Raw genomic sequence first — 14,092 nt, 5'->3', positions numbered from 1 at the left:
TTATTATTATTTGTTAAAGTTATAAACTTGAATTAAAAATCTAATAACATTTTTTTTGAATTAAATATTAATCTGAAACAAATTATATATACTGTATATATATTTGATTTTTAATTTTTAAAACTACATTTAGTTGCATATAATTTATTTTTTGTTAGTTAATTAACAGTTAATGTGTTTTTTATTTAATTTCTATTTTATTTTTGTTTTTGTTTGTCATTTGATTAATTATTAGATATTGAATAATAAAAATTATTATATATTTAATAAATGTGAAATAAATTATTATTTTATTAATATTTGTTACTTTTTATATATCTAATAACAAAAATAAAAAAATTAACAGTAATCATTAAAGTAATTAAATATTATAACTTTATTAATAAATATTAATACAAACTACATTTTACATTATATATAAAAATTTATATTTTTTATTTAAAAAATAAATACAACTTGGACATTTACTAAAAATTAATTATAATCAATCCTCATTGAGAAAAACTTTAAATTTTATTACAAACTAATTATAAATATCAAAAAAACTATTGAATAAATAATTTATTTTACCTTTTTTAGTTTACCTGTTGTTATATAATACTTTTAATTAATAATTATAGTATTTAGTAATACTATATATATATAATATTAAATAAATAAATAATAAAATAATAATATCTAAAAAAAATAATTACTATCTCTATTCAATCATATCCTGATTATTATCAAATATAATTAAGATATAATTTTTTTATAAATATAAAATAATTATAAACACAATGTACAGTATATACCATATATTAATACTTATAACTATACTTGTAATTCTAATTATGATAAATAATAATCTTTTTTTAAATAAAAAATAATAATAATAATATTTAAATAGATTAGTGAAAGTAAATAAAAAAAGTTTAATAATAATACACCAACACTTTTCCCGATTTCATAATCCAAATGTTCAAAAAAAAAAACAATATTTGTTTCTCATTATTGTTTGCTAACATTTAAACTGCAATTATTATTATTATTGCGGGACAAACATGTTGTGTGTGTGTGTGTGTGTCTGTCAATTGTCCGGCCAGTAAAATCGGGTCAGAAAACTTCATTCAATTATCAGTTAATTGTCGCCTCAATTATCTGCGTAATACACTTTGGCCAACAAACTTCGGCCAGCCATCAATCATTGGTTGGCCAACAAACTTCCGCACCCCATAATTGGGTGGCCAACAAACTTCGGCCAGCTATCAATCATTAGATGGCCAACAAACTTTTCGGCAAAACTTTTTGTTTGTATGTGCTATGATTGTGTGCAACTATCCACCAAAAAAAAACAAACAATTGCCAGGGTATATTATCGGTAATAATAATAATCATATTATTATTATTATTATTATTAACCATTGCTATCAATATGAAAATTATTATCATTATTTTGATCGCTATCGGTATCGCTTTCGCTATAACTAGAATTATAGCTATAATAGTCGATATCGTTGTTATCAATATTACTAATATCATCGTAATTATGATTATTCAGATATTTTCCGCATTTGAATACTTGTATACCTAATACAGTATTATTGTATTTAATATATAAATGTTTAGCTTTAGTACCATTGAGTAAATGTTTGGATAGAAATGAATCAGTTGTCGACAGTTTGTTTGGATCGCATCTGAGATCAACAGTCATCAGATGACCTAACTGTCCGATAGCTGCGATCGACTGTTCAGTGATGTCCGCAATATCGCAGTGTATATACTGTAGTCGCGGTAGATTGCGATGAATGTCACGGAAAAACTGGTCACCGATTATCAATAATCTATGAAATTGAAGTTTCAAATGTGTTAATCCGTGCAATCGTTTTAATAAACCACTCGTAAGTACTAAATCAATAGAGTCTTCGTCCCAATCGTTCAGACAGTCTACAGATAATCGTCTCAATTGTGATGACATATGTTCGCTGATTGCGGCAAACATGCGACCAATTTTCGATGTATTTGTCGGCATTAATATCTTATATTTTAAGGCTTTAAGTCGGCGACAGTTGCGGCCAACTGAGGCCAATAAGTTGTCGGGAAATTTAGTGTCGCCAAAGTCGTTGAACAAAACAATCTTCAGCTGTACTAAGCGTTTCATTTGCGACAAACCGGTTATCAGTGATAAGTGATTACAGTCGAGATCATCGAAACAATCAACCGATAGATCCAATGAAGTCATTTGTCGGCCATAAGTGTCGGCAAACTTTGCAAACAATGGCAACGATATGTTGTTCAGTCTTATAGTCATCGATTGCAATGTTTTCGGCAAAACAAACGACATATCAGTAGTGAATATATGAGAAAATTTGATAATATTCTTGTATTTATCAGTGATATCCAATGTCTTCAAGTTTGGCATCAAATCAATCGATTCGTACAGCAATTGTCTGTTAATATATCTATCATATCTGTCAAACTTGAATGTCAACAATTGGCGGCCAAATTGGCGACAAAAGCGGTCAAAAATGTTAGTATTGTTATCATCGGTAGTAGTAGTAGTTGTTGTAGTAGTAGTAGTACTCCAGTGATGGTCTCTATTGATAGGCTTAAGCGATATGTGTCTCAAATGTGGACAATATTTCATTAATAGTTGAAAATAGTTATCGTAATAATACATATCATTTATGGTTAATGTTGTAATGTTTGGACACTTCTGGACCAACAATTCAAACACTTTCAACGGACCGATACTCTGATAGTCATCACATCTGTTACCGCAGTTATAGCTGTTGTTGTTCAGCAATGAATTGGCAAAAAACAATTTCTTCAGCAGTTTTCTATCAAATAGCAGATGTGTTTCTGTGGTAAACATCGATGAAAATAATTGTCTGAACTGTTTGGACACCGATTGTAGTCTTAGTTTGTCATCAATCGGCAGATATTGAATCAATAGTTCCGCCAAATCATCGCCGAAGCGATCAAACGAGTCCTTCATTGCTGTTGTTGTGGTCATTGTCTTCTTCAGTAGTGATCTTCACATATCTTCATATATATATAATGTCTTTGAATAGTCTTTTGTCTAAAACTTTTTTATCAATCAATCAAATACTTTATGTATAAAAAAAAATAATTTTAATTAACATTTAATTCAATACTAAACACAACACTAATAATAATACTTACATTTGATTTTTGTAGCAATCAATTGTTATAATAATAATAATTGTATTCAAATCAAACAATATATACAATCAATTGATTTTATTATTTACTTTTTAATACTTAATTCAATATTACCGGTAATACAATCAAAAAAAAAAAATAATACAAATATTATATATATTTTTTTTGGTAAACAATAATACAATGATATAATAATAAACAAACAAAATATATAATAATAGAGTTGAAAATCTTGTAGTGTTTGGTGTTTCGGGTTTTATTTTGAAATAATTATTTTTTTTTAAATACTTTGACTATTGTATTTAAATACAGTTTTAATGTATAATAATAATTATTAATCAAAAATACTATTTAATCAAAAAATTCTAATCAAAAAATATTAATAAAAAAGTTTTTAGATGTTTTTTAGTTTTAAATATATTATAGTTATTATTGGTTTGGTTTGGTTTTCAAATAAAAATACCAACAAAAAAATAAAAATCTCAACTCTAATGTAGACATTGTATTTACCTCTACATTGGTGCTAAACAATACAACCAATACATTAGTAATGCCATCTATTTATTTATATATATATTATATACTATTTAATATATACTGTATATAAATAACTTTATTAATATAAAAATATTAGTTAATAATTACTTAATTAGTTAAATAATATTATTACTTAAACATACTGTAAATTTACAATATATTATTAACAAATGATTATTAAAAAAATTGGAAATATTAATCATATAAACATTTTTACTGTTTAGAGAATATTTAATATCAAATTTATTTTTTATGGTTTAAAAATAATTTTAAAAACTTTATTATTTAAAAGTGCTAACATATAATTAATACTATTATTGTTTATTATTATATAAAGTTTATATTATAAACAATTTTTTAAAATCTGAAACTGTTTTTCAAGTGTTAAAAGGATGTGTTAATCAAAAAATTTTTGTAATTTTTTTTATAAATAGTTTCATTTAGTTTCTCAATAATTTTAAAGTAATATTAATTTATAAAATAATACAACTAATAAATTTTTTTTTATAATTAATTTAAATAAGTTGTCCATAATTTTTTTTAATACAAATGTTATTTTATTTTGTAAAAATATCTATAAAGTTAATAATAATAATTGTGTTTCTATTATAATGGTAGTTATATGCCAATTATTTATATTTGAAAAAAATGGGCAAAAATAATAGTATAAAATATAATTTAATTATAACTATTTATTATCAAATATAAATTACATAATATACAGTATAACAGTAAATATTAACATACAAACAAAACTTAAGTTTTCTATTAAATTATTTATTTATTTCTAATTTTTAAAAATTATTAAATAATATCTAAATTAAAATATACATTACATATATTCAATATAAATGTAATTATTTTTATATATAATATTCCGATTACAATCGTATAGATATTTAATATTAAATAAAGATTGAATATATTTACACTATATTCTAAATAAAATACTTTTATCAAAATTTTATTAGTTTTTGTTAGAAAAAATACTATATTATAAATACATTATTTTTTAATAATATTATTATTATGGATATAAAGTATAAAACAATTATTATATATTTAATATTAATGATAACATTAGTATCAGTAGTAATAGTAGTGAATGGTTTGCACTCACGTATCAAACAATACCCGAACGTAACGCTCGACACGTGTGGTATCGGCAGACAATCACTGTTGACTACCGGTCAGTGTTTCAAGTGGTCATACAATGAGACCACTAGTAGTAGTATACAAAACGGACGGATAGCCAAACCAGGAGAGTGGCCGTGGATTGCATTAGTTATGTGTGAAAAATATTTTTGGTTTATAAAAATCATAAGGCAATTGATTTACTAAAATATATATTTTTTTGTAATAATAATTTTATAATAAATAGTAAATTTTTTTTTTAATTTAAAAAATTTAAAGATATTTACTATTTGTAATTTACTTCGTTTTATTGTATTTTTTTAGTATGTTTTGTAAAATTTTATTATAGTTACTATTCAACATAGATTCAATTTCTAAATATTTTATTTAAACAAACTCTTTAACTGATACATTAAATTAGTATTTAATTTAGTAATTATTTTTGATATTATAAATAATAGCTATCACTGTCCGGGTGTTATACTAAACAGCAATTGGATTATAACAGTAGCCCATTGTATCAAGTAATGTCATTTATAATATTTTTTAAAATAAATTAATTAATATAATTATTAAACAGAATTATTATAAATAAACTAATATAAAAATAGCATTAATAATATATAAAAAATTACTATTAGTAATTTAATAATTACTGTTTGTTTTTATTTTATGTAAAGATCTGATTACACGTTTAGTGTTCGTACAGTTCAGGATCATAGAGATGATAGCCATACATATGGTGTCCAACAGGTTCACTATCTGACACTATATTTCGGATCGGATTCAAAAACAGACCTAACATATGATATCGCATTACTGAAACTCAAGTCACAGATACTGATATCGATACCGACATCAATCGGTGATCATCGGTATCACTGGTCAATGGCTGTCAACAGCATTTGTTTGCCGGACAAAGACATTGTCAATACCGATGAAGAGTTGGCACTGACTGCCGGTTTTGGTCAGACAGATGAACGGGAGTATAATTGAGGTCCATTGATAATGGGTTGGATTAAGTTGGATAAAGTTTATAATAATAGTATAGATTCATGGGCACATTGGATTATAGCGCACAGGTATCCGCTAAATACAGGAACAGGACTTTGCAAAGTAATTATAGATTATATATATATATATATATATATATCAGTGTTGGCAGAGACAAAGTATATGTATAATACAAAGCGTATTATACAGTATAATACAATGTAAATTACATGACAATTTTGGCTTACAAAATTTTTTTAGCGCCACCTAGTAACAAAAATACTAATATTCACAAACAAACACATGTTTTGTAATAATAATAATTTTTTTATTTTGAAATTAGCTATTCAATTTAATTATGGTATTGAAACATATTAATAAAATAATTAATATTAATTTTTAATAATTTTAGAAAACAACGATTCTAATAACGATATTGAAATTATATAATAATAATAATTTTAATTAAAAAAATGAATATTTTATCATTGTTTATGTAACTTTTTTATAATTGTAAAATACATCCAGTACATTGTATTTTACTGTATTTTACAAACACAAAATTGAAAACCTTGTATTTTCCAACCCTGATATATATACAATATATATTGTATTTCTAGTATTAGTTAGATTTATTTTAACTATTTTTTATATATATAAAAAAATTGAAACTATATACTCAAATAATAGGGTGATTCAGGCGGACCATTGATCCAGTATGTCGGCGGGGGTCGGGCCGTACTAATTGGTTTGATTAGTTCGGGTACAGTAGATAAAGATGGTTCATGTAATCCTTATAAATCATATGCTTTAATGAATTTTATGAGAGTTTCAAAATTTATTGATTGGATCGTCGATACTATTAATAATTAATTTTATTAAATATATTTAATTTATATCTATGTTTAAATAATTAATATTGTTAATACCTATTATTTGAAAAAAATGCGCAAAAATAACAGTATATTTAATTATTTAACATACAATATATTAATTAAAATATATATTATATATATTCAATATAAATGTAATTATTATTTTTTATAATATTCCGATTACAATCGTAATGATATTTAATATTTAAAAAAGGATTAAATATATTTACAATATTTTAAATAAAATACTTTTCTTTAAAAAAAATTATTAGTTTTGTTAGAAAATTTACAATAATATTAATACATTATTATGAGTATAAAGTATAAAACAACTATAAATTTAATATTAATCATAACATTAGTATCAATAGTTATAGTAGTGAATGGTTTGCACTCACGTATCAAACAATACCCGAACGTAACGCTCGACACGTGTGGTATCGGCAGACAGTCATTGTTGACTACCGGCCAGTGTTTCAAGTGGTCATACAATGAGACCACTAGTAATGGTATACAAAACGGACGGGTAGTCAAACCGGGAGAGTGGCCGTGGATTGCATTAGTTTTGTGTGAAAAATATTTTTGGATATTAAAAATCTACAGGCAATTGATATATTAAAGATATACGATATAAATGAATAATTATATATATATAATATTTAATATTTAATATTTATAAAAATTTTAATATATAAAAAATCTTTATCTGTATTACTAAATATAGCTATTATTGTCCGGGTGTTATACTAAACAGCAATTGGATTATAACAGTAGCCCATTGTCTCAAGTAATGCTAATATATAGATAGATATATATGATATACTGTATATATGTACCGTATATATAGAGAGAGAGAATTAAAATAAAATTAGAAATTATTTGATAACTGATAATAAATACTAATGAACTGAATATTATATATAAATATTAATAAAATTAATAAATTGGGTTAAAAAATGATAATTTTACTGTTTTTTGTTTTGTTTTTTTTAAAGAACTGGTCACACGTTTAGTGTGCGTACAGTTCAGGATCATAGAGATAATAGCCATACATATGGTGTCCAACAGGTTCACTATCTGACACTATATTTCGGATCAGATAAAACAAACGATACCTATGACATCGCATTACTAAAACTCAAGTCACAGATACCGATACCGACAACAAGTGGTGATCATCGGTATCACCGGTCAATGGCTGTCAACAGTATTTGTTTGCCGGACAAAGACATTGTCAATACTGATGAAGAGCTGGCACTGACTGCCGCTTTTGGTAAGACAGATGAACTGGAGTCTAATTGGGGTCCATTGATAATGGGTTGGATTAAGTTGGATAAAGTCTATAATAATAATATAGATTCATTGGCACATTGGATTATAGCGCACAGGTATCCGATAAATACAGGAACAGCACTTTGCGTAGTAATTATAGATTATTATATACAGTACTTTATATATATATATTGTATTTCTATTATTAGTTGGATTTTTTGTTGTTGTTGAAAACTATATACTCTTAATAATAATAATAATAGGGTGATTCTGGGGGACCATTGATCCAGTATGTCGGCGGTGGTCGGGCCGTACTAATTGGTTTGATTAGTGCGGGTACAGTTGAAAATGATGGCTTATGTACTGTTAATAAATCATATGCTTTAATGTATTTTATGAGAGTTTCAAAATTTATTGATTGGATCGTCGAAACTATTAATAATTAATTAATTAATTAAAGTATTTAATTTATATTTATACTGTTTAAATAATTACTATTGTTTAATAATATTTTTATTAATAATTATTTTTTTCTATTTATATAAAAAAAATTGTTATTACATACATAACCTGAATTAGATTAGTATATAAGTAATATAACTTATTATAAATTTATTACTGATTTATTGATAATTGGATAATACAATAATATTAATAGATAGTAATAGTTTTAGCCGTGGTACACATATTACGTTCGCACTTTTTAAGAAATCTAGACCCCCTCCCTCCCCTATAATAATATTTTTATATAATAATATATATATGATATTATTCAATATATAACAGTAAATAAACATACCAAATAATTATAACAACTTAATAATTAATAAATGTAAATATTCTATATATCAATTCAACAAAACAATACTAATATATATATATATATATATATATATATATATATATAGAAATATATATATATATTGTAATTAATTATATAATAATTATATGAAAGTGAATAATTATTACTAAAGAAAATAGCAATTAATAAATGACAAAAAATTTATTTAATAATAAATACTAATTTGATAGTTATTTTAATGACAAACAAAAAACATATATTGTAGAAATACATCCATTAATCTATTATAACAAACTTATTCAATTATTAAATTAAAATTAAATTAATAATAAATTATCTTTAAATTATCATGTAATTAAATCGCAATATATTATTTTAATAATTATTTTTAAAGAAATTTTTTTTATGTATGCCTCGAAAACAGTAAACTTCAAAAAAAATTTTAGTTCAATTTATATCTATATTGTTAGTAATTATACAGTATTTTTATTATAATAGTATTAGAGTAGACCTATTATTTGCAAAAAATGCGCAAAAAATAATAGTATAAATTAATTAATATAAATTATTTAACATACAATACTCCAATATATATTAATACTATACAGTAAACTGTATATACTGTATTATAGTAAATATTATTAACAAAAAATATGAAGTTTTCTATTATAGTATAAATTTATACAAATATAATATCATATATGAATTAATATATATATATATATATATGTATAACTGTATAGAAACTGATAATTGGATAATACATAATATTATTAATAATAGATAGTAATAGCTTTATATAATTATTATTGATATAATTATAGTTTTTAATAATTATTTATGTTTTCTTCTCAACACTTGTTTGTAATAAATCGGATCTTTGGCTTCAAGTCTTTCAATGTATTCATCAGTTTCTGTGTTTTATTTGTTGTGTGTATTGAATCTGTTCTTCAATATAACTGTTCGGACGAAACCTGTTGTGTAATGTCTTGAAGTCAATGGTTTGACCAACACTTTGTCCATCAGTTGGTCCATCAGTTGGTCCATCAGTTGGTCCACTGATGTTAATGCTATCCAATTGTATGTCAGTTGTGTTGTCTGTATTATTATTGCGAAACTTATTTATTGTTGCAATGATTATAATGATAATCATTAATATTGTTATGACAATTGCAATGATTACAAATAAATTAGTGGTTAAGTTATAATTATTAGGTATAAAAGGTTCATTTGTAGCTATAAATATGAGTATAAAAAAAAAGTTTTATTTTTGCAAAATTAAAATCTATTAAAATTTGTATATTTATTATTATACAATACTTACAACTTTGATTGAAATCAGTTAAATTCATTTTAATCTTAAAAATAATTAATTAATAAAAGACTACACTTTATTATCTGAATATTATTCAGCAATCATTTCAGAAAAAAAACATAATATACTGTATACTAAATTGTTAACTAAATGTTATGTTAAAATGTTTTAAAATATCATAACTTATTCACAAGTTTTATATACAGTATAATAGTTGCAGTAAAAGTATATAAAATAACAAATCAATTAAAATATTTGGCTAAACATTATAATAACAATTTAGAAAAATTGATTAACAAATGATAAATGAAAGGATGTGTGAAATATATAAACATTTTATATTGTTTTGGAGAATATTTAATATCAATATTTTTTTTTATTTTATAAATTAAAATAATTAATTTATACATTATCATATATACTAGTAGTGTTAAAATCTATTTTTTATTATTATTTAACTATACAAATGAATTATTATGAATTGATATAATTAAATACTATTATTGTTTATAAAAAAAATCTGAAACTGTTTATCAAGTGTTAAAAGGATGTATTAATCATAATTACATTGATTCAAATATTTTTTTTTTGAAAATGTTTAGAGAATGTCTCTTAATTTTAAAAGTATTATAAATATTTTTAAAAAAAACATAAATAAAATTAGTTTAATTAGTTTAAATAAGTTACAATAATTTTATTAGTATACATGTTAGTAGTTTATTTTTTTTAAATATCTATAAACTTAATAATAATTTTATTCCTATTATAATTATATGAAAAAATGCACAAAAATAATAGTATAATTTAATTATATCATTAATTAAATATAAATTACTTAACATAAAATACAGTATAATAAATAAATATTATATTTCAGTAAATATTAACAAAAAAAACAAGTTTTCTATTATAGTATAATATATTTATTTCTTGTTTGTTGTATTTCTAGTTTAGACAATATTTAATATCATATTTTTTAATATATATATATAGATATGATATAATGATAAACATTATTATTATTTTTAATACAAAGTGTATAATTATGATTTAAATAAAATTAATACATAATTATTTGTTTATACAAAAAAAATCTGAAACTGTTTGTCAAATGTAAAAAATTGTGTTGATGTGTTAATGATATTTACAATAATTTCAAAATAATTTTTTTTATAAATTTGTCATAATATCTTAATTTTAAAGTACTGTTAAAATAATATAAATAAAATTATTATAATTAATTTAAATAAGTTTTTAATACACATGTTATTATTGTATTTTTTAAAAATATATCTATTTTGTTAGTAATTATACTGTATTTTTATTATATTGGTATTATAGTAGACTTATTATTTGAAAAAATTGAGGAAAAAATAATAGTTTAAATTAATTAATATAAATTATAAGTAAACTGTATATATTATAGTAAATATTAACAAAAATAAAGTTTTCTATTATATTATATATTTATTTCTTTTTTTTAAATATAATTTCATATCTAAATTAAAAGATTCATTACATATAATTCATTCAATATAAATGCTATTATTTTTTATAATATTCCGATTACAATCGTAATGATATTTAATATTAAATAAGTATTAAATATATTTACAATATTTAAAAAAATACTTTTCTAAAAATTTTATTAGTTTTGTTAGAGAATTTACAATAATATTAATACATTATTATGGATATAAAGTATAAAACAATCATAAATTTAATATTAATCATAACATTAGTATCAATAGTAATAGTAGTGAATGGTTTGCACTCACGTATCAAACAATACCCGAACGTAACGCTCGACACGTGTGGTATCGGCAGACAATCACTGTTGACTACCGGCCAGTGTTTCAAGTGGTCATACAATGAAACCGCTAGTAGTAGTATACAAAATGGACGGGTAGTCAAACCGGGAGAGTGGCCGTGGATTGCATTAGTTTTGGCTGAAAAATATTTTTGGATATTAAAGCTCAACAGGCAATTGATATATTAAATATAATCAATACTAAATTTTTATACTTTTGTTTGTTATATTCTCAATTTTTTTGTGCATATTTGTAATTTCATTATTATTATTTAGCTATCATTGTCCGGGTGTTATACTAAACAACAATTGGATTTTAACAGTAGCCCATTGTCTCAAGTAATGCTAATATATATAGATAGATAGATAGATAGATAGAGAGAGAGAGAGAGAGAGAGCGAGAGAGAGAGAGAGAGCGAGAGAGAGAGAGAAATTAAAATAAAATTAAAAATTATATGATGACTAAATTTAAACGCTAATTAACTGAATATTATATAAAAATTAATAAATTGGTTTAAAAAATGATAATTTTACAGTTTTTGTTTGTTTTGTATCTTAAAGAACTGGTCACACGTTTAGTGTTCGTACAGTTCAGGATCATAGAGATTATAGCCATACATATGGTGTCCAACAGGTTCACTATCATCCACTATATTTCGGATCGGATTCAAAAACAAACGATTCCTATGACATTGCATTACTAAAACTAAAGTCACGGATACCGATACCGACAACAACAACAACAAGTGGTGATCATCGGTATCGGCCGCCTATGATGTCGATGAACAGCATTTGTTTGCCGGACAAAGACATTGTCAATACCGATGAAGAACTGGCACTGACTGCCGGTTTTGGTCAGACAGATGAACGGGAAGATAATTGGGGTCCATTGATAATGGGTTGGATTAAGTTGGATAAAGTCGATAATAATTATAAGGATTCATATGCACATTGGATTTTAGCGCACAGGTATCCGCTAAATACAGGAACAGCACTTTGCAAAGTAATTATAGATAATTATATAATACAGTATATACTAAATATATATATATATATATATATTTATTTATAATTTATATACTGTATACTGTATACTAATAATAGGGTGATTCTGGCGGACCATTGATCCAGTATGTCGGCGGTCGGGCCGTACTTATTGGTCTGAATCGTGCGATTGTAATGAAAAATAAGGAAAAATGTTTGTATTTTAAATCAAATAGTTTTATGGAATTTATGAGAGTTTCAAAATTTATTGATTGGATTGTTAATACTGTTAATCAAAATTAATTAATTATTGTGTATTTATATATATATAAACATATATATAAAACATATATATACAATACATAAAAGTAATAACATTTTATTTATATATTAATATTTAAAAAAATTATTATTTAATTTTCTATATAAACTTTTGATGTATAATATAGTATTAATAATTTGAATAATTATTTTAATAAAATTAAAATCATTTTATTCAATAAATTTTTTAAAAATAATAATAGATTGATACTATTGAATAATATATAAACATGGTCAAACATTGGACTCGCCAAATAATTATTATGAATAATAATTATAAAACAAAATTACTATTTATTGTTGATTTAGTTAATTGTTTATTAATAATTATATTTTATTAAAATAAACAATATTTTTGCAATATTTTTGTATAAAAAATTAAATATTCAATTAAACATAAAATATTATAATTATTTTAATTTAAAAAAAACATTAATAGTCTAAACTTTATAAATAGTTTGTATAATATTTTTAAGAATTTCAATAATTTCAAAATATATTTTATTTTTTAATATAAATAGTTTTTTTAATGAAAAAATTACAAGTTTAGTAATTCTAACTAATTTTTTAATAATTTTTATTATATTTATTTTCAAGTATATTGCCAATAAAAAAATTTAAAAATATAAATATCATATCTAAATTAAAATATACATTACATATATTCAATATAAATACTATTATTTTTTATAATATTACAATCATATTGATATTTAATATTAAATAAGGATTAAATATATTTACTATATTTTAAATAAAATACTTTTCTAAAAATTTTATTAGTTTTGTTATAAAAAATTACTATAATATTAATACATTATTATGGATATAAAGTATAAAACAATTATTATATATTTAATATTAATGATAACATTAGTATCAAT

The 14,092-nt window shown here is 22.4% G+C and overlaps 1 protein-coding gene across 1 annotated transcript; it reads left to right on the top strand.

Moving 5' to 3' along the window:
- The first annotated feature begins 4,094 nt into the window (after positions 1 to 4,094).
- On the top strand, positions 4,095 to 5,832 carry LOC128954390 (serine protease 46-like). Its single transcript, XM_054299966.1, has 4 exons — positions 4,095 to 4,098; positions 4,787 to 4,991; positions 5,298 to 5,360; positions 5,517 to 5,832. Exons 1-4 carry the CDS (start codon positions 4,095 to 4,097, stop codon positions 5,830 to 5,832), a joined length of 588 nt encoding a protein of 195 aa, XP_054155941.1.
- Positions 5,833 to 14,092: the final 8,260 nt, after the last annotated feature.

Source organism: Oppia nitens, unplaced genomic scaffold, assembly GCF_028296485.1.
Source record: "Oppia nitens isolate AA-2021 unplaced genomic scaffold, nextdenovo-longstitch-racon4-pilon3 scaffold27_pilon_pilon_pilon, whole genome shotgun sequence".
In the NCBI taxonomy this organism is placed as follows: Eukaryota; Metazoa; Arthropoda; class Arachnida; order Sarcoptiformes; family Oppiidae; genus Oppia; species Oppia nitens.
The sequence above is the reverse complement of the archived record's forward strand: the minus strand, read 5'-3'. Positions and strand labels throughout refer to the sequence as shown.

Bases quoted from the DNA above. Each gene is read 5' to 3' on its own strand.
- LOC128954390 (XM_054299966.1), top strand. The intron at 4,992-5,297 runs GTGTGAAAAATA...TATAAATAATAG, and splicing joins CCGTGGATTGCATTAGTTAT to CTATCACTGTCCGGGTGTTA. The intron at 5,361-5,516 runs GTAATGTCATTT...TTTTATGTAAAG, and splicing joins ACAGTAGCCCATTGTATCAA to ATCTGATTACACGTTTAGTG.